Raw genomic sequence first — 20,784 nt, forward strand, 5'->3', positions numbered from 1 at the left:
AGATTTCATGCATCAAGTAGCAATAAAACTCCTTTTTCTCATTTTCAGAATGACTACTGAATTTAAATTTAACTTTTTAGTTAGATGTCATTATAATCTCATAAATGTCATCTTGCCTTTCAACTATTAATTTTCTAAAAGAAACTAATCAATCCTTAGAGAAATGTTTTATGATTCAATTATTGCCTATTTGTAAACTTTGAATTTTTTTACAGAAATAGACATACTGAATAAAAGTTTGACAGTATCCCAGAGAAATAATGTATGCCTTGAAAAGGAAATGAAAAATCTGAAATTGTTGTCAGATGCAGCCATATTGAGGTCTCAGCAGATGCAGACATCTAGACAACAGGAAGTAAACTTGCAAACCAGATGCTATGATTTGCAAAAAGAAGTACTAGGTAAAGAGAAGACTTTTTTGCTGTTTTTGGTGACTAGTTATATAACTACATGAGGAAATGTTTAAATTTTTACTTATAATTACAAAAAAAATCTTGTTTTAATTATTTTGAGCTGCAAATATACCTAATTATTAGCATCACCATGATGATAACTGTGCCTGTAGTCAATACTTGCTGTCATCCTTTCCAGTTTTGCCATTTAGTGTGGTAAGACTTAAGTAGGTATATAAAAGACATTTCAACTGCAATGTAAGATTTCAGAAAAATAAAGTGAAATTTACTTTGATAAGTCTGTGCTTTCCTATGTTTCCTTCTAAAAGTGAATCCACATTTTTAGGCAATCCTTCATTTTTCCAAATGAAAAAATTAAAAGTGTTTGAAGCATCTTGGGCAAGGTTTCAAAATTTATCTTCACCTTAGAGGAATGAATGTCTTGACAGTAAAGGTAAAGAGTTTGTAATTTTCCCTGAAGGCAGTAGGGTATCAGTAAAATAGGTAATCAGGAGAATGATATCACAAAAGCGGTGTTTTAGAACAATTAATGTTAGTAATGGATAGAGATGTTTCAAACATCAAGACACTGGAGCCAGGTAGCCATTTAGAAAATATATTTGCCAGTTTCCCAATCCCAGGACTAACCATAAGAAGATGAAGTAGGAAAGGGAACTCACATTTTTAAAGTCCTAAGTGTGCTAGACACTTTATATGAATTACTTCTATCTGTTCTCACAGTGACCATGAAAAGCAGGTATGATTATCCCACCTTATAAAAGAGAGAACCAAGGCCCACAAAATATCATGCCTGGTGCTACATACCTAGTAAATGGAAGAGAGTAAAGCAAATCCGGTTGGATTTCAGTGCTCATGCTTGTCCCACTATGTCTATTTAGCCTTCTCCGTGGCCCAGTGGAAAGGCTGAGATAGAATCAGGGTTGAGATAACTACCAAAGACCAGGGAGGTGAACATCTGTCTGACTAAAACACGGAAGAAAAGGAAGTCAGAAAGGGCTCTGAACCACCTGTGCTTGAGAGTCTTTAATGATGGGAGCATACTACAGACTAGGGAAATCTGGAGAGAAGCTAGTGTTGGAAGAGAAGAAGTCATCACATTAATTTTATAGCAGTATGCAACAGATAAAAATTTTAAAATCAGATAAAATTTAAAGTAATCATATATCTTTATTTTCTTTCCTGAGAACTACCTATTCTTAGATTCTGGAAATTTTCTATTGCATTATTGGAATTTTTCTTGATAATTTTACAGCAGATTTTATACAGTACAGATATTATATTCTATAGTCAATTTTTTCTAATGCATAATTTATCTATTGACTTTTTATGGTAAATTTTACCATGCAAACTTTTTTATTTGGGTACAATCAATAATTATCTTTTATTGTTTATGGGGAGTCTTATTAAAGTAGTCCCATTCCTAGATAGTATATACAGTATCCTGGGTTTTGTTTCCCAACTGAGTCATTAATACATATAGAATATAGAATTTATTTTTATTTTATTTAAAAAATATAGTCAGCTATTTGAAATTTTTTGTTTTTAATTTTTGTGGGCACATAGTAGGGGTATATATTTATAGAATACATGAGATATTTTGGTACAGGCATACAATGTATAATAATCACATCAGGGTAAACAGGGTGTCCTGCCTCAAGCATTTATCCTTTCTTTGTATTACATGCAATTCAATTATACTCTTTTAATTATTTTTAAATGTACATAATGTGTGTAATAAATTATGTAATATATGTAATAATGTACATATGTGTGTAATAAATTATTGTTGACAGTGGTTACCCTGTTGTGTTATCAAATACTAGCTTTTATTCATCCTATCTAACTATATATTTGTACCCATTAACCATACTCACTTTCCATCCCCCCCAACCCCGCCATCACCCTTCCCAAACTCTGGTAACCACCATTCTATTCTCTATTGCCAGGAGTTCAATTGTTTTCATTGTTTTTAGTTTCTGCAAATAAGTGAGAACATGCAAAATTTGTCTTTCTCTGCATGGCTTATTTCATTTAACATAATGACCTCCAGTTTCATCCATGTTGTTGTAAATGACTATATCTCATTCTTTTTATGGCTGAACAGTACTCTATTGTGTATATGTAGCCCATTTTCTTTATCCGTTCATTTTTTGTTGATGGACACTTGAGTTACTTTCAAATCTTGGCTATTGTGAATAATGCTGCAATAAACATAGGTGTGTAGATATCTCTTTAATATACTGATTTCCTTTCTTTCAGTATTATAACTAGCAAGGAGATTCCTGGATCATATCTTTCTACTTCTAGTTTTTTGAGAAACCTCCAAACTGTTCTCCATAGTGATTATACTAATTTACATTACCTCCAACAGAAAAGAGTTCCCTTTTCTCCACATCCTTGCCAGAATTTCTATTGCCTGTCATTTGGATAAAAACCATTTTAACTGAGGTGAGATTATATAGTTTTGATTTGCATTTCTCTGATGATCAGTGATGTTGAACACCTTTCCATCTACCTGTTTGCCATTTGAATGTCTTCTTTTGAGAAGTGTCTATTCAGATCTTTTGCCCTTTTTAAAATCAGGTTATTACATTTTTTTCCTATAGTGTTGTTTGAGCTCCTTATGTATTCTGGTTATTAATCCCTTGTCAGATGGATAGTTTGCAAATATTTTCTCCCATTCTGTGGGTTGTCTCTTCACTTTGCTGATTGTTTCCTTTTTGGTGCAGAAGGTCTTTAACTTGATGTGATCCCATTTGTCCATTTTTGCTTTTGCTGCTTGTGCTTGTGGAGTATTATTCAAGAAACCTTTGCCTCGTCCAATGTCCTGGAGGGTTTCCCTGATGTTTTCTTTTAGTAGTTTCATAGTTTGAGGTCTTAGATTTAAGTAATTAATCCATTGTGATGTGACGTTTGTATATGGTAAGATATAGGGATCTAATTTTATTCATCTGAATATGGATATCCTGTTTTCCCAGGAGCATTTACTGAAGAGACTGTCCTCCCCCAACCTATGTTCTTGGCACTTTTATAAAAAATGAGTTTACTATAAATTCATGAAATTGTTTCTGTGTTTTTCTGTGCTGTTCCTTTGGTCTCTGGGTCTGTTTTTATGTCAGTAGCCATGTTGTTTTGTTTACTATGGCTCTGTAGTATAACTTGAAATCAGGTAATGTGATATCTCCAGTTTTGTTATTTTTGTTCAGTATAATTTTGACTATTCTGGGTCTTTTGTGATTCTATCTAAATTTTAAGATCATTTTTGCTATTTTGGTGAAGAATGAGATTGGTATTTTGATAGTGATTGTATTGCATCTGTAGATTGCTTTTGGGTAGTATGGGTATTTTAACAATACTGATTCTTCCAATATATGAAAATGGAATACCTTTCCATTTTTTTGTGTCCTCTTCCACTTCTTTTATCAGTGTTTTCGTTGTGGAGCTCTTTTACTTCTTTGGTTAAGTTTATTCCTAGGTATTTTATTTCATTTGCAGCTATTATAAATAGGATGATTTTCTTGATTTCTTTTTCAGATTGTTCACTGTTGTCATCTAGAAATGCTACTCATTTTTGTGTATTGACTCTGTATCCTGCAACTTTACTGAATTTGTTTATCAGTTCTAATAGTTTTTGTGGAGTCTTTAGGTTTTTCTAAATATAAGATTATATCATCTGCAAACAAGGATAATTTGACTTCTTCTTTCCAATTTGGTGGATGCCTTTTATTTTCTTATCTTTGATTGCTCTAGCTAGGATTTTCAGTACTGTATTGAATAATGGTGGTGTAAGTGGGCATCCTTGTTGTGTTCCAGGCTTAGAGGAAAGACTTTTAGTTTTTCCCTCTTCAGTATGATATAAAATGTGGATCTCTTATATATGGCTTTTATTATGTTGAGATATGTTCATTCTATGCCCAGTGTTTTGAGGGTTCTTACCATGACGGGATATTGAGTTATATCAAATGCTTTTTCAGAATCAGTTGAAATGATCATATGGTTTTTGTCCTTCATTCTGCTGATATAATGTATCACACTGATTTGCTTATGTTGGACTGTCCTTGCTGCTTCTCTTTTATTATTGATCTGTTCAGGTTTTGGATTTCTTCATTGATCAATCTTGGTTAGTTGTATGTATCTAGGAATTTATTCATTTCTTCCATGTTTTCCAATTAATTGGCATATAGTTGCTCATAGTGGCTTCTAATGATCCTTTGAATTTCTGCAGTATTAGTTGTAATGTCTCCTTTTTCATGTCTGATTGTATTTATCTGTGTTTTCTCTTTATTTTTTTCTTTATTAATTGGGTTAAATGTTTGTTAATTTTGTTTAGTTTTTCAAGAGACCAACTTTTCATTTTGTTGATGTTTTGTATTTTTTTCTTTTCTGTCTCAATTTCATTTATTTTTACTCTGATCTTTATTTCTTCTAATTTTGGACTTGGTTTTCTCTTGCTTTCTTTAAGACACATTATGTTGATTTGAAACTTTCTACTTTTTTGATGTAGGTGCTTATTGCTATAAACTTTCTTCTTGGTACTGCCTTTGTTGGATCCCATAAGTTTTGCTATTTTGTGTTTCCATTTTAATTTGTTTCAAGAAATTTTAAATTTTACTTATTTATTTATTCATTGACCCACTGGCCATTCAGGAACATATTATTTAATTTCCACGTTTGTATGGTTTCCAAAATTCCTCTTGTTGTTGATTTCTAGTTTTATTCCATTTTGATCAGAGAAGATATTTGATATTATTTCAATTGTTTTGAATGTTTTAAGACTTGTTTTGGGCCTAACATGGTGTATCCTTGAAAATGATTCATGTGCTGAGAAGAATGTATGTTCTATAACCATTGGATGAAATGTTTGTTAAATTTCTGTTAGGTTCATTTATTCTATACTTCAAATTAATTTTGAGGTTTCTTTGTTGAGTTTCTATCTGGGAGACCTGTGCTATGCTGAAAGTGGAATGTTGAAGTCTCCAGCTATTATTGTACTGGAGTCTATCTTCCTTTTAACTCTAGTAATATTTGCTTTATATATGTGGGTGCTCCAGACTTGGGTGCATGTATATTTACAGTTATTACATCCTTGTTCTGAATCAACCCCTTTATCATTATGTAGTGATTTCTTTGCCTCTTTTTATAGTTTTTGTTTTGAGATCTATTTTGTATGATATAAATATAGCTTTTTGTGCTTTTTTTCCCTATCCCTTTACTTTTGGTTTATTGTGTCTTTATAGGTGAAGTGTGTTTCTTGTAGGCAAAAAATCATGGGATCTTATTTTTTAATTCATTTAGTTATTCTGTCTTTCAATAGAGAGTTTGGTCTGTTTATATTCAGTGTTATTATTGATACATAAGCACTTACTCTGCCACTTTATTTGTCTCGGGTCTTCTCTCTCGTTTCCTTCCTTTTGGTGAGGTGATTTCTTCAGGTGGTATGTTAATTTCTTTTTATTTTTTGTGTATCTGTTGTATGTTTCTTGATTTGAGGTTTACCATTAAGCTTGTAAATAATATAACGCATTATTTTAAGCTGATGACAAGTTAACACTGATTGCATAAATAAAAAGGAAGGAGAAAATGAATAAAAACTGTACACTTTAACTACATCCCTCTGCTTTTAAAATGTTTGTTGCTTCTATTTGTATCTCATTGTACTATGTATTGAAATACATTGTCTATATATTGAAAAGTTATTGTAGTTTTTTGTAATTTTTTTTTTTTTTTTTTGAGATGGAATCTCTTACTGTCACCAGGCTGGAGTGCAGTGGCGTGATCTTGGCACACTGCAGCCTCCGCCTCCCAGTTTCAGGTGATTCTCCTGCCTCACCCTCCTGAGTAGCTTGGACTACAGGTATGCACCACCACGCCCAGGTAATTCTTGTGCTTTTAGTAGAGACAGGGTTTCATCATGGCCAGGATGGTCTCAATCTCTTGACCTTGTGATCCACCTGCCTCAGCCTCCCAAAGTGCTGGGATTATAGTCTTGAGGCACTGCATCTGGCTGTAGTTATTTTTTAATTTGTTCTTTTCATCTTTCTATTCAAGATATGAGTAGTTTACACACCAAAATTGCTGTTACAATATTCTGTATTTTTCTGTATAGTTACTAGTACCAGCAGGTTTTGTACCTTCAGATGATTTTTTACTGCTCTTTAATCACCTTTTTTCAGATAAAGTAACTCCCTTTAGCATTTCTTGTAGGATAGGTCTGGTGTTGATGAAGTCCTTCAGCTTTTGTTTGTCTGTGAAAGTCTTTATTTTTCCTTTATGTTTGGAGAACATTTCTGCTGGATATACTATTCTAAGATATTTTTCTTCCTTTAGAACTTTAAATATGTCATTCCACTCTTTTCTGAACTGTAAGATTTCCACTGAGAAGTTGCTGCCAGATATATTGGAACTCCTTTGTTTTGTATTTTATTTCTTTTCTCTTGCTGCTTTTCCAATCCTCTCTTTATCCTTGGCCTTTGTGAGGTTGATTATTAAATTCCTTGAGGTAGTCTTCTTTGGATTAAATCTGCTTGGTGTTCTGTAACCTTCTTGTGCTTGGATATTAAAAACTTTCTTCAGGTTTGGGATGTCCTATGTGATTATCCCTTTGGATAAACTTTCTACCTTATCTCTCTTTCTACTTCCTTTTTAAGACCACTAAGTCTTAGATTTGCCCTTTTGAGGCTTTTTTTCTATATATTATAGGTATGCTTCATTGTTTTTTATTCCTTTTTTCTTTGGTCTTCTGTGACCATGTATTTTCAAATAGCCTGCCTTCACACTTATTAATTCTTTCTTCTGTTTGATCAGTTCTGCTGTTAGTAGACGCTGATGAATTCTTTAGTATGTCAATTGCATTTTTTAACTCAAGAATTTCTACTTGATTCCCTTTAGCTATTTTCAGTCTCTTTGTTAAATTTATCAGATAGAATACTGAATTCTTTCTCTGTTATCTTGGATTTTATTGAACTGCCTCAAAACAGCTTTTTTGAATTCTCTGTCTGAAAGATCACATATCTCTGTTTTTCCAGGATTGATCTCTGATGCTTTATTTAGTTCATTTGGTGAGGTTATGTTTTCCTGGATGATCTTGATGTTTTTTGGTGTCTGGGCATTGAGGAGTTAGTTAGTTATTGTAATCTTCACAGTTTGGGCTTGTTTGTATCCACATTTCTTAGGAAGACTTTCTAGGTATTTGAAGAGACTTGATTATTGTGATCTAAGTCTTTGGTCATTGCAGCCATACCTGCTTTAGAGGGCACGACATGCCCAGTTATTTTGTGGCTCTTGCAGACTTGTAGATATACCACCTTGGTGGAGTTGGGTAAGATCTAGAATAATTCTTGGGATTGCCTGACAGAGACTCTTGTTCTCTTTCCTTACCTTCCTCCAAACAATGTTTCTGTCTGTGCTAAGCTTCCTGGAACTTGGGTAGGGGGTAATATAAGTTCCTCTGTGGCCACCAACACTGGAACTGTGCTGGGTCAGACCCAAAGCCACCATAGCACTGCACTTGAGTCTTGCTCAAGGCCTGCAGTGACCACTGCCTGGCTACTGCTGATGTTCACTGAAGGCCCCAGGGCTCTATAATTAGCAAATTGCAAATTCAGCCAGGTTTATGCTCTTCCCTTTAGGGCAGTGAGTTCTCCCTATCCCTGGGCAGGTCTGGGGATGCTGTATAGGAGCCAGGGCCTGGAGTCAGGAATCTTAGGAATCTACCTGGTGTTCTATCCTACTACAGGTGAGCTGACATCCAAGCCACAAGACAAAGTCCTTCCAAATCTTCCCTCTCTTTAAGGAGAGGAGTGTCTCCCCATGGTCACCACTGCCCCTGGCCACAACGAGTACTGCCTGACTGCCACCACTGTTCACTCAAGGCCCAAGGGCTCTTCATTCAGCCCTTGTTGAATACTGCCAGTCCTCAGTTTCCTCCTTCAGGGCCATGGGCTCTCCTTTGGCACAGGGAAGGTCCAGAAATGCTGTTCAGAAGCAAGGCCTGGAATCAGGGACCTCAGAAACTTGCTTGGTGCTCTACCCCACTGTGGCCAAGATGGTGTGCAAGCTAAAAAATAAGGTCCCCTTTCTCTTCCCTCTCTTTTCCCCAAGCAAGAATTGTGACACTTGCAGACTTGTAGAAATACCACCTTGGTGGACTTGGGTAAGATCCAGAATAATTGCTGAGATTGCCTGACAGAGACTCGTTCTCTTTCCTTACCTTCCTCCAAACAGTGTATCTATCTGTGCTAAGCTTCCTGAAACTGGGGGAGGGGGTGATCTAAGCACCTCTGTGGCCATCACCACTGGAACTGCTGGGTCTGGCCAAAGCCACCAGAGCACTGCACTTGGGTCTTGCTCAAGGCCTGCAGTGACCACTGCCTGGCTACTGCTGATGTTCTTCTCAGTCACCAACACTGGAAATGTACTGCATCATACCTGAAACCAGCATAGCTCTGAGTCTTACCTAAGGCCTATGTCAAGTACTGTGTGGTTACCACTGTATTGCTACCACTGCTGACTATTCAGTTCTTAGTTAGCAGGTGAGGAATTCTGCCAGGAATGGCTCCTTCCCTTCAAGGCACCATGTTCCCTTCTGGCCCAGGGTGTCTTTAGAAATGTTGTCCAGGAGCTGGAGCCTGAAAAGGGGATCTTGGGAGTCTGCCTCGTGCCCTATTCCACTGTGGCTGAGCTGGGGTCAAAATTGCAAGACAAAATCCTTTTTAGTCTCCCCTCTCCTCTCCTCTCTCCTCTCCCCCCCTCCCCTCCTCCCCTCCCCTCTTCTCCTCCCCTCTTCCCTTCCCCTCCTCCCCTCCCCTCCCCTCTAGGAGAGTAAAGGAGTCTCTTCCAGAGCTGTGAGGTACAATGCCTGGGGTTGGGATAGGGGTAATGCAAGCACTTCCTTGGATGCCCCAGCTGTTGTCTCACTAGGTCACATGCACCTCAAGTCCACTAGCTGCAAGTCCAGCACAGCACCAGCACTTGCCCAGGAATTGCAGTTTTGCAACCTAGACTGCCTTTAGAGTTTAGTTAGAACCTCAGAGCACTTTAGCCAGTAGTGGTGGAGCCTGCTGGAACTCAGGTACCTGTCACTGGGATGAACAGTTTGCCTCAGGCTAGGGCTGATCTAAATACTCCCCCTGTGAACACTGTCTGAATTCTGTCCCTGGTTGCTTTCTGCTATGACAGAGCAGCACTGAGTTACAATTAAAAGTCCCACAATCACTGCAGTCTCCCTCCCCAAAAGACACTGATTCTCTCTCTGTGCCACAGGTCTGCTGCCAAGGGATACAGGGAAGGGTAGCATTGGAAACTCAAGACTGCCTTTCCTACCCTCTTCAGTGCTTCTTTCCTCAATAGAATGTTAAAACCAAGTATTATGATCACTGATCTGATTTTTGGTTCTTATGAAGGTCCCTTTTGTGTGTGGATAGGTGTCCAATTTGTTGTTCCGGCATGGGGGATGATTGCTGAAGGCTTCTCTTTGGCTATCTTGCTCCCCCTACCCCTTAGAACTTATCTTTAATATGGTGTGAGTTACAGGGATCCATATTTACTTTTTTCCAATTGTATCAGTATTATGTATTAAATAATTTATCCTTTTCTCACTACATAGAACTACTATCTATGTTAAAATTTTATATATACAGATGCTCCTTTCCTTACAGTGGGGTTATGTCCCAATAAACCCATCCTAACTTGAAAATATTATAAATAAAGAATGCATTTAATGCTGGCAACACAGCAGACTATCCCCACCTTACCATGATTTGACTTAAAAATTTTTGACTTTACTGCGGTATTAAAGCAATACGTATTCAGTAGGAACAAGAACCCATCACAATAGGTAAGGAGCCTCTCAACTTATGATGGGGTTATATCCTGACAAACCCATCATAAAGTCAAAAAATCATGTTGAACCTTAAGTCAGGAACTGTCTGTACTAGCAACTATTACTTTATTCTCTCTTCTGTTCCACTGATTTGTTTGATACACCATTAGTATTACATTGATTTGAGTATAATGTCTTATTAGCATATTTTTTAGGTGCTAAGCTTTTTCTCTCTCCACTGTCCTTACTTTTTAAATACATATTTTCAGGCAGTTATTTTTTCATTTTAACTTTAAGGTAATTTTATTTACCTCTAATCCACAGGCTCCAAGAAGTACCTAGTAAAAGTTTTCTTTCTCTACTCATTACACCTTTGTTACATATTCACAGGAAGTTATTCTTCCATGTAAATTTTAAGATAATTTCATTCACTTCTAATGCCAACAAGGACTTTAATTCAAATTGCATTATATTTATGAAATAATTTTTAGATAATTGAAAATTTTAGTAATATTGTCTTTTTAATATTATGTCTTTTCATTAAAAAATATGATAAATTATTACTGTATTTTTTCAGTCCATAGAAATGTTTGTTATCTAGCAATCTCCTTTTTGATAATTTATACTTAGGAAACAATCAGAAGAAAATTTATTTTTATGGAAAGATCATATTTATAATAGTGAATAATTAGAACTAATTTATGCCCAACATTAATGATATGAGTAATACATTATCACATGCCAACATTTAGGACATTACACAGACTTTTAAAATGACAGTATGACCTCTGGGCATCAACACAGAAACATGCTTATGATTATGTTACAGCGTAAAGAGAATCCACAAATTCTCATATAATCCACAAAATTATATGTGTAATATAATTACAGTTACATCAGAATGGATGTATTTGTGAACAGAAACCAGAAGAGAACATAGAAATATGAAAATAAATTTTGGGTGATGGAAAGGAGTGCTTTTTCTTTTCTTTTTTTTTTCTGATGATGTTTTAACAATAAGGAAACTTTTCAAAAAGGAAAAAAATCACCCAACACATCTTTCAAGATTTAGCTCACATTCTACCTCCTACAGTGAAGAAAAAAACTCCTCAAAACAATACAGTACTATAATTAGCCACAGTTTTTATACTCATTAAGGCTTTCAGTTCAGTCTATATCCAAAGCAAACGTATAGTGTAGATCGGTGTTCTCTGTACTTTTCAGATGTTTTCAGTCTTCATATTTAGGTTATGCAGTTGTAGATAGAATACAGAATCTTCTAAAAGACAGTGTCATTGCAGAGCAAAGAGCTACTTATTTATTTATTTTCTTTTTTTCTCTTTTTCTTTCTCTTCTTTTACAGACAAGATCTTGTTCTGTCACCCAGGCTGGAATGCATGATCATTGCTCACTGTAACCTCAAACTCTTGGCCTCAAGCATGAGCCACCATGCCTGACCCCATATAATTTCAAGACTAAATTAGGGTTTTATTTTGCTGCTGGTGTTGAATAGATTCACACCATAGATAACAGCAGAGCTGTGATAACAGAGAAAACATTTTGAAAGACTGTTACATTTCTCTTGGTTGAAATCATTTAAAATTAATAGATCAAAAGTGGACAGGATTATTAGCCCTACTCTCAACTAGCAATAACAAATACCACTTTACTACGTACCTATCTGTGAAGGGCACCAGGTTGGTTTTTTTGTTTTGCTTTGTTTAACAACCAACAATCTTACTCATTCCCATATCACAATCTCCATATGGAAATTGTCAAAACATTTAGAAACATGTTCACAAGTGTACTTCTTGCTTTATCCACAAATACCTTTCTGGTGAACTGATTGTACCAATATATTTTTCTTCCCAATTAATTTGGCAAAAGTATTTACGGTGGTTTAGAAAGGCTATAGAACTACAAGTGCAGGAAAGGCAGCAAAGTTTCCATCTCAGATTTTGCAATGTTGTATTGCAAACTTATTGTAACTTTCTTCTTCTCTGTAGGGAAGGTTGGCCAGGCTGGTCTCAAACTCCTGACCTCAGGTGAACTGCCCACCTTGGCCTCCCAAAGTACTGGGATTACAGGCGTGAGCCACCATGTCCTGATTTTTCCCACCTCCAGTGCTGCAAGCCTGCCCCTTTGCTCGCTTCCTACTACCTGTTTCCTACTTGTTATAATCTGAGTTTATCTCTGCCTACTGTCTATTAACCTATTCACTACCTTCTAACCACAATAGATGTTCCCATCTTTTGACCCTGGGCTGACCATGTCCTGGAACTGATTTCATTTTTTCAGCAAGTATTTATTGGACATCTTCCTCACGCCAGGCAATGGGCCTTCTCTTCACTTTGACTTCTAATATGCAGGTGTCCTCCAACTCTTCATGGGTCTTCACAAGACTTCTTACTTCCTAGCTTTACACTGGTTTTATGTATTTATGTATGGGTACTCTTTAGTGATTTTCAACAAGGTATTTTTTTCTTTTTTGTCCTCTTTCAGTTTCTCTAGTTCCAATTATGTTCCCATTCAAATCGTTTTGTTTGGCTTTACTTTCCCTACCATTATGATATTTGCTTTAATAATTTTAATGAACTTCAGCCATCTTCTTAATCTGCTTTCTTTAAAATGCATGCCTAACTTTTGTTATTAGCTGATTTATATCTGTAAGATTTTGTTATCTTGATAAGTATCATTCATAGCTTTTCCAGCTTATTAATGACTTCCAGATACCATGTTAACCTTTTGAGAAAAGGAAAAACCAATACATTACAGTGGGCATCTTCTCCGCAGATAAATCATCAGGTTAACATAATGGACATAGTATTTTAGATTTTCTTTGGGCAAATCAAGTAAGGGCAGAGTGATACACCACTTATCTCTTTTTTCTTTTGTCCTGTTTTTAAGATCATAATTATTTGTTTAAAGAATATAATGAAAATCACTGAAATTCACTTTTTGTTATGAACTTTATAAATGGCTTATTTTAATTAATAATCATGAGTTCAATTCTAAACATTTGCATTGTTTATATACTCCTTCCTGTAAGCCATTTTACCAGCTTCTCCGCAGTTGTAGAACTAGCTCTAAGTGTTAAGTATCACAATAAGGCTTCCTTTATAGTACTAGTTAAACATCTTCCTTTCTGTTTTCCTTGCCTAATTCTCTGCCCCACCTTCTATCCCACCACCCTGCCTTTTTTTCTTTAGCGAATTCAAACTCTGTACTATCCATTTCCCCTGAATATTGCAATCCCTTCATTCATTTCACTTGAATTTTTATACCGTGGCCTGTTATTATCCATGCTCTTAGTTGTTCCTTATTCTTTTTTAGGTTCTGTCTCCTAATAAGTGAGTTAACATGTTATCCTTTTTTTTTAACTAACATGAATATATATTTTATACCTGAATTTTTAAAACTGTGCTGAATATTATATCACTATTGTGTTTCTTTATAATGCATTTTAAAAGCTGTTGTAATATTTTATATTCCCATATTTCTTACTTTTGGAATTCACTTGTAGAATAAACTTTATCTTTCTTCATTTCAAACTATTTAACTGTCTCTCTATTGTGCCTTTCAACCCCCCAACCCATGTTCCCTACCAATGTGGTATTAATTGAAAGCATGCTAAGCCAAAAGTCAGAAGATGATGGCCCTCCCACATTAGCCAGGTGACTCTGACGTGCCTGTTATCCTTAATGAATATGTGTCCACACCTAGACAATGAATGTATAGGACTAAGACCTTGGAAGGCCCTTTGGGCTCTGATATGCTGTGATTCTGATTCTAACTCTGATGGCATTTTCTTTCTTGTTTCCAAAGTTAAATGAATGCTTGTATTTTCATATTTTGTTACTTTTTGCCTTTTAAATCACCATTGAAAAGTTTCAACTTTGATTCAAGTTATGGTTTTTATTTGTTTGTTTGTTTTGTTTTTTTAAGATGGAGTCTCACTCTGTCGCCCAGGCTAGAGTGCAATGGCACTGTCTCAGCACACTGCAAACTCCGCCTCCCAGATTCAGGCGATTCTCATGCCTCAGCCTCCTGAGTAGCTGGGATTACAGACATGCGCCACCACACCCAGCTAATGTTTATATTTTTAGTAGAGATGGGGTTTCACTGTGTTGGCCAGGCTGGTCTCAAACTCCTGACCTTGGGTGATCTGCCCACCTTGGCCTCCCAAAGTGCTGGGATTACAGGCATGAGCCACCATGTGCAGCCCAGTATGGTTTTTATGATCATAACTTTTCCACATAGAGACTTTAAACTTTGCTTTTTCTACATTTTCCCTTTATTACTCTTTTGAAACAGAGATGCTCAAAATTTTAAATACATGTGTTAATTCTGGTGCATATTTAATAGTGGTTTAAGAGTAAATAATGGGCTGTCAACAGCAGCCTAACTCTTAATGCCAAAATTTGATTTTTTCATAGAAAAGTCAACATATAAAGTAAAAATTTGAAGACCATTTTTTGTTTCTTTTTTAAAGATTTATTTACTTAAGTTCTATAATTTTATGTTTAGCTCGCACTAATAACTTCCAAAATGCACAATTTATCTCAATTGATATTATCCTCTCAGAGGTCATTGTGACCCACAGTCAGTCCACCTAAATGATTTTCATGCCACCTGCTAGAATAAAATGTCCTTTACTTTTTGTCGGCAGTCACAAATATTGGAAGACAGAGTTCAAATAAGTCATTTCAGCGTTCAGCTTATTTTTAATATCCTTCCTTAAATTTATTTTACCAACTTTCAAATTTATCCCAAGTGAAAAGACTTTTGACTTTTTTATTTTAGTAAACTGCTCGGTATAGTACATAACACAAATAACTTAATAAAATTATTTTGCATATAACATTTTAACGTGCTAATTGAATTTTTAAAAACAGACTTATAGAGATAAAATTCACTAATTATAAAATTCACCAACTTTAAGTGTACAATTCAGTGATTTTTAGGATATTTGCAGAGTTGTGTGACCATCACCACAGCCAAATTTTAGGGATTTCTTTCGCACCAAAAAGAAACTTTGTGGTCATTAACAGCCACTCCCCTTATACTCCTACCCCTTTTCAACAATCCTTAACCTACTTTCTGTCTCTAGATTTACCTATTCTGGACATTTTATACAAATAGAACCATAAAATATGTGATCTTTTGTGTGTGGCATCTTTCACTTAGCATAATGTTCATGAGTTTTATCCATGTTGTAGCACGTGTGAGTACTGCATTCCTTAATTAGTAGCTTGTTTAGTAGTTTGTGAGTCAAGTCACAAAATGAGTGACGTGGTTTAGTTGGAAAAAATACTGAGCTGGGATCCAAACACTTCTGCTGTCTGGTCCTATTTAAGCCTTTTATAGGCCCTTTGAATAAGTTATTAATTTCCTTGACTCAGTTACTTCATCTGTAAAGTGGAATATGGTAGCTTTTCTTACCTATCTTAATGGATTAGAATAGGCAAGACAAAATATAGGAGCATCTAAAGAGCTCCATATTCATATGTGTTTTAAAGTGATTTTCCTAGTATGATAGCAAACCAAATGATTATATTTAGTATAAAAGCATTCAGATTTCTTTGAATACTACTATAATTTTAAAAGAAAACCATAAATTTTAATTTCTCTTTGCCCAAAGCTCTACTCACCTCCACTTATTTATTTTCTAGTCAGCCTTGGTTAGCTGTAACAGTAGACTGCCTGCTCTTAGAACAGGTTACTAAAGAAGGGAGTGCCTATAATTAATTCAGGAGTCATCTCTTTGTATGACAGATAGAGAAGTCTAGGAACACAGATCCACTAGGACCTTAACTGCAAGATCTGAATTTCAGAGAGCGCTCACTGTGGTGACTTGACCAGCCTTTACAATTCCCTTTGAATCCTTAGGCTTTAGTTGGAATAATGTGACCTTGACCTCAAATAAAAGGGGGAAGGTACTGATTTTACAAACAGAAAACTAAGGAAGTTTGTAATGATTTTTAGTTGTGTTAAATCCAACAGAGACCAGCTTGGTAATGGAACACTGTGGGCTGTTTTTATGCCCAAAAGTAGATGGAAAAAAAGTTTAGCCAGATCTCTAGACAAATTGCAGGCCAGACTATTAACTAAAACTCTAAGAAATCTTTTTTAGAACCTGATCACCATTGAAATATGAGTCTAATAAAGAGATCTCCTGTGGAAGCCATTTGATCTTTGATCACTGGAGTGTTCTAAGATTATCTTTGTTTTCTTGATTTTATATTTGCTCCAAGCATTGAACTTTCATCTAAAGATTACCACTGTTTTATGTATCATCTCCATTTTATTAATGTTTGAATCATAGAGGAATTTTCTATAATGATCATAGGTATCTACTCCTTATAATGGATATCATTCCTCTGAGACTCCTTTCTCTTTTTTGAGATAACTGTAATTCTGGTTTATTCTCTAGTCATTTTTCACTTGTGCCATTGCAGCCTTCTCTCCTTGTTCTTTACCTCCAATGTCATTTTCTTTTTCTAAGGCTAGATTTTAGCCCTACCACTTCCTTTGCCTTTTCTTTAACTGTACCATAGGACCTTGGAAATACATTTTAGACCTCATTTTTTAAATCCTATAGGTTCTGTCCTTTGCTTGATTTCCTAAATCCACCTCTCTCAGATAGTTTGCCCCTGGCATTCTTTCTCCCATTATATACTTGTGGCCTGATGTGTCTGCATCATCCCATCCCAATGTTAAGTCTCCTCCTGCTCATTCAGACACCAGTTTTCAATTTATTTAGTCATTCAGCAATATTTGTTAGGCACCTGTCATATGATTAATACTAGTCTTGATCAGGAACAACTATGATAGATGTTCTGTCTTCTCTGTCATACAAGCCTTCTATACTAAGCATGATTCATCCTCAGGGAAACCTCAGCTAAGCAGTGAATAGAAAGGAGCTTTAATCTGTTCCTTCCCTGACACCTACATGGGCACACTCCTCCCTGAACACACAGACACTCTGGACTCACCCAGGCACAGAACATACCTGCTGCTCATAGACATTTACAGATCCATCCACATTCATGGGCTGACAGTATGAGTAATAGTGACATTATCTAAATGAGAAATTAATGAACTCTTGCCATACTCCCACCCTTGTGTCCAGCGTCTCTTACCTCTTGGAAGCATCTTTAACATCTCTCTCCCACTAGCTAATCACTGGTACTATCCTAACATCATTTTAAACAATTATTCCTATGAATTCGGTAGTTTTCCTACTATAATCTAAATAGCAGCTGACATTCACATACCACTTGCCATATGTCAGCTATAGGTACCCCCTTATGATCACCCTCCTGGGTTCAGCGCATTTATTATCTCCAGTTTACAAATGAAATTACTAAGCCATAGAGGAATTCAGTCATTTGCCCGGGACCACACAGCTACAAATCAGCAGAACTGGAACTTGATTCCGGAACTTTACTGCCAAATTTCCACTGCCTGTGAGCACCAAAGCATATACGTTGCTATAATTTATGTATACTTCAGAGTGAGCTACTATATCAGGCCACTTCCAGCCTGGCTGATAGTAAACATAAGTTTCTATGTGGGGAAGGCAGAAGAGGTCTAGAGGAAAGTGGATACGTGATGATGGATTATAAGAGCCATCCATGGCTTATGAGATGAATTATAAGATGGGTATGAGTATGTAATATAGTTTAGTATCAGGCTATTTTAATATGATTTTTTTGTTTTCCCTTACCAAAATAAGCCATGTTCACTATTGATTAGGAAATTCCAACTTTCAGATAGAATTATGAAAATTTGATATGTATGTATCCTTCTAGATTTTATTTTTTGAATATATATTTTATAAAATTAGAATTTGTATCCTTCTAGATTTTATTTTTTGAATATATATTTTATAAAATTAGAATTAAAAAGTTTTATAATCCCTACCCTTCCCCTCTCCTATTTTCTCTGTTATGAAATTTTTCCATGTCAAAAATATTCATAGTATTCTGTTGTTTGGATTAATCATAGTTTACTTAATCTTACCCTATTATTAGACAGTTCTTTTCACTCTATTAAAACAATATTATGATAAACATGCTCATAATTAAATTTTTATATATCTCTGAGCATTGCCTTAGAATCCCTTTAGTCTTAACATTGTAAAACATGTTTGTGTTGTTTTGTTGTTTTTTACTTTTATATTATGTAATTGTGTGGTAGAATTAATTCTTAAGACTGCAATTAGTTCAGAGTAGTTTTGTAGCACGAAAAGACTCTTTTGAAGACAAGGAGAAAAATCCGTGTCTTTTGCCTATTTTACTGCCATCCTAGCACAGAGAAAAAGTGTGCATTAAGAAGAATCAGTACTCTGGGTGGCTGAACTCCATCTTCTTCATAGTTTTGCACAGAATTAACTCTGCATACAGGAATCTCTGTAAGCATGATCTCTGATTATGAAATATACTGATTCATTAAAAGAAGTTGATGTTTATATGGTTATGTAACAATATTGAAAACGGTCCTAAATATTTTTAGATATAATCTTATCTTTTATTTATTAATTTACTTTATTATTAACCCTATGTCTTTTCTTTATTCCATAAACATTTTCAGCTAATATTCTGTTCATTACTCTAGGCTGTTTCTATCCATTTTCAGGTCTTGAAAAATCTCATTATAACTTATAAATACATATGATTGTGTGATTTATGCAAAATTTAGAACAACAAAATACTGCTCTAAACATTCAGAAAATTTTCTAAATTCATCAGGAATATAAAGTATTATATTCATTTTGCCACTCTAGAAGGAGTGGTTAAATAATTTAATCATGGTAAACACACATATACACACATACAATCTAGAATTTAAAAATTCCTATCTTATCCTTTCATAATTTGTTACATTTTATAAGTCCCCATAAAATGTTATATTGGGTTGTTTTAATGGTCAAATAAAAAATACAGTAGAAACTTAGAAGCATTTTTGCATGAACAATTCTGAAGTGAAAATGTTGGTCCTTAGTATTAAAATGTAATTAATTTGTAAATTTTGAATATTTTCATTATCTCCTTAGCCTGATTTAATCCACTCTCCACTTTTACCCCCACACACAACCAAATAATTTTCTGGTTTTAATATAACTACATCTGTATTGAATTGCATCTTTTAAACTATATATCCACACCTCTTCTAGCATCTGATTTATAAAAATCTCCATATACTATTTTAGTCCTTTCTAGCATAATGCACAAAATATTAAATGTACTTCAAGAACACTTATTTCAAAATAGATGTAAATTAAACCTCTAAAATATAAACCCTAAAATGAAATGAATTCTCTAAGTGGCTGTATCACCAACTGAGCTTTGAAAAATGTTTGCTGAAGTTAAAATATGTTAATTGGATATTGACATAGTTAAGTACTCATTAAAGAATTTCTTCTATTATTGGTATATATTTTTACATTTGCAAAGGGTTACTCTGAATGTTCATTATAAAAATTTTAAATGACATCTTTTGTAAAGGGCTAATAGCTCATCAAACTGTCTTATAATAATATTTATGTATAAATTATATCTAATGCAACAGATTGATTTCATTTATTCAGGTCAGTTATATTTTATTAGAAATCTCACAATTTCAACCGTGTAATTAACTAACCTAACTAAATAAAATAATTTAAAATAGTGAAAAACTAAAACAGATTTTAGTTTAAATGAGTTATTAATTTGTTATTTAAAACATTAATTGATCATTCACCAAGGCTAAATGAGGAACTTGATTGTAATTTATATAATGACAATTAACTATATCTTAATGATATTTGTACACAGAATCTAACTAGCATGAAACTTAACTACAGATAGAGTAGGTGTTTAATAAATGTCTATTAAAATAAAATAACAAATAAGAAAGTTACATTTTATGCCAAGTCACATACCAGATAATATCAATGAAAACTGAAGAACTATTTTTGTTCCATGTATTGTATTTTAGTATTAGGTACTTAATTCCAAACATATTTGCTGGCACTTTTATTTCTAAAGTCTGCAAAGTTTTATTCATTCTTTGAATGATTATTTTCTAAGCAACTTCCATGTCTCAAGCACTATGATTATAACAGATAAGGTTCCTGTTCTCATGAAACTTACATTCTAGTAAGTTTACATTGAAAGGATTCAATTGGTGTAAAGCACTTAGGATACAGTGCCTGGCACATAGTAAGTATTTCATATTTATTAGCTGTGATGATGATGATGGAAGACACCCATATATAGATCCTATTAAAAGCCGTGAAACTAGATGAGATTATCTTGAGAGATAATGCAGATAGAGAAAAGGGCTGGGGCCTGAGCTTCTTGTGCTTCCCAGCATTCAGAGTGAATCTAAGAATAAGAATGATCAACAGAAACTGAGAAGATAGCCAGAGTGTTGCCGAGAGAGAAAACAACTGGGTCAAATGCTGCATAATGTTTGAATTTAATAAGAAAAGAGAATTGAATGTTGAAATTGCCAATGTAGAGCGTCATTCATCACCTTGAAAAGAGAGGTTTCTGTGGAGGAGTG

The 20,784-nt window shown here is 34.8% G+C and overlaps 1 protein-coding gene across 1 annotated transcript in view; it reads left to right on the top strand.

Moving 5' to 3' along the window:
* The window catches only part of LEKR1 (leucine, glutamate and lysine rich 1), a 207,411-nt gene that overhangs the window by 105,575 nt on the left and 81,052 nt on the right, over positions 1-20,784 (top strand). Inside the window, exon 6 of the mRNA XM_012447335.2 lies at positions 216-401. Within this exon, the coding sequence (XP_012302758.2) occupies positions 216-401 (186 nt within the window). The remainder of the gene's footprint in view (positions 1-215; positions 402-20,784) is intronic.

This window comes from Aotus nancymaae, unplaced genomic scaffold (genome assembly GCF_030222135.1).
Source record: "Aotus nancymaae isolate 86718 unplaced genomic scaffold, 86718_ANA_hifiasm-v0.15.2.pri h1tg000019l, whole genome shotgun sequence".
NCBI lineage: Eukaryota > Metazoa > Chordata > Mammalia > Primates > Aotidae > Aotus > Aotus nancymaae.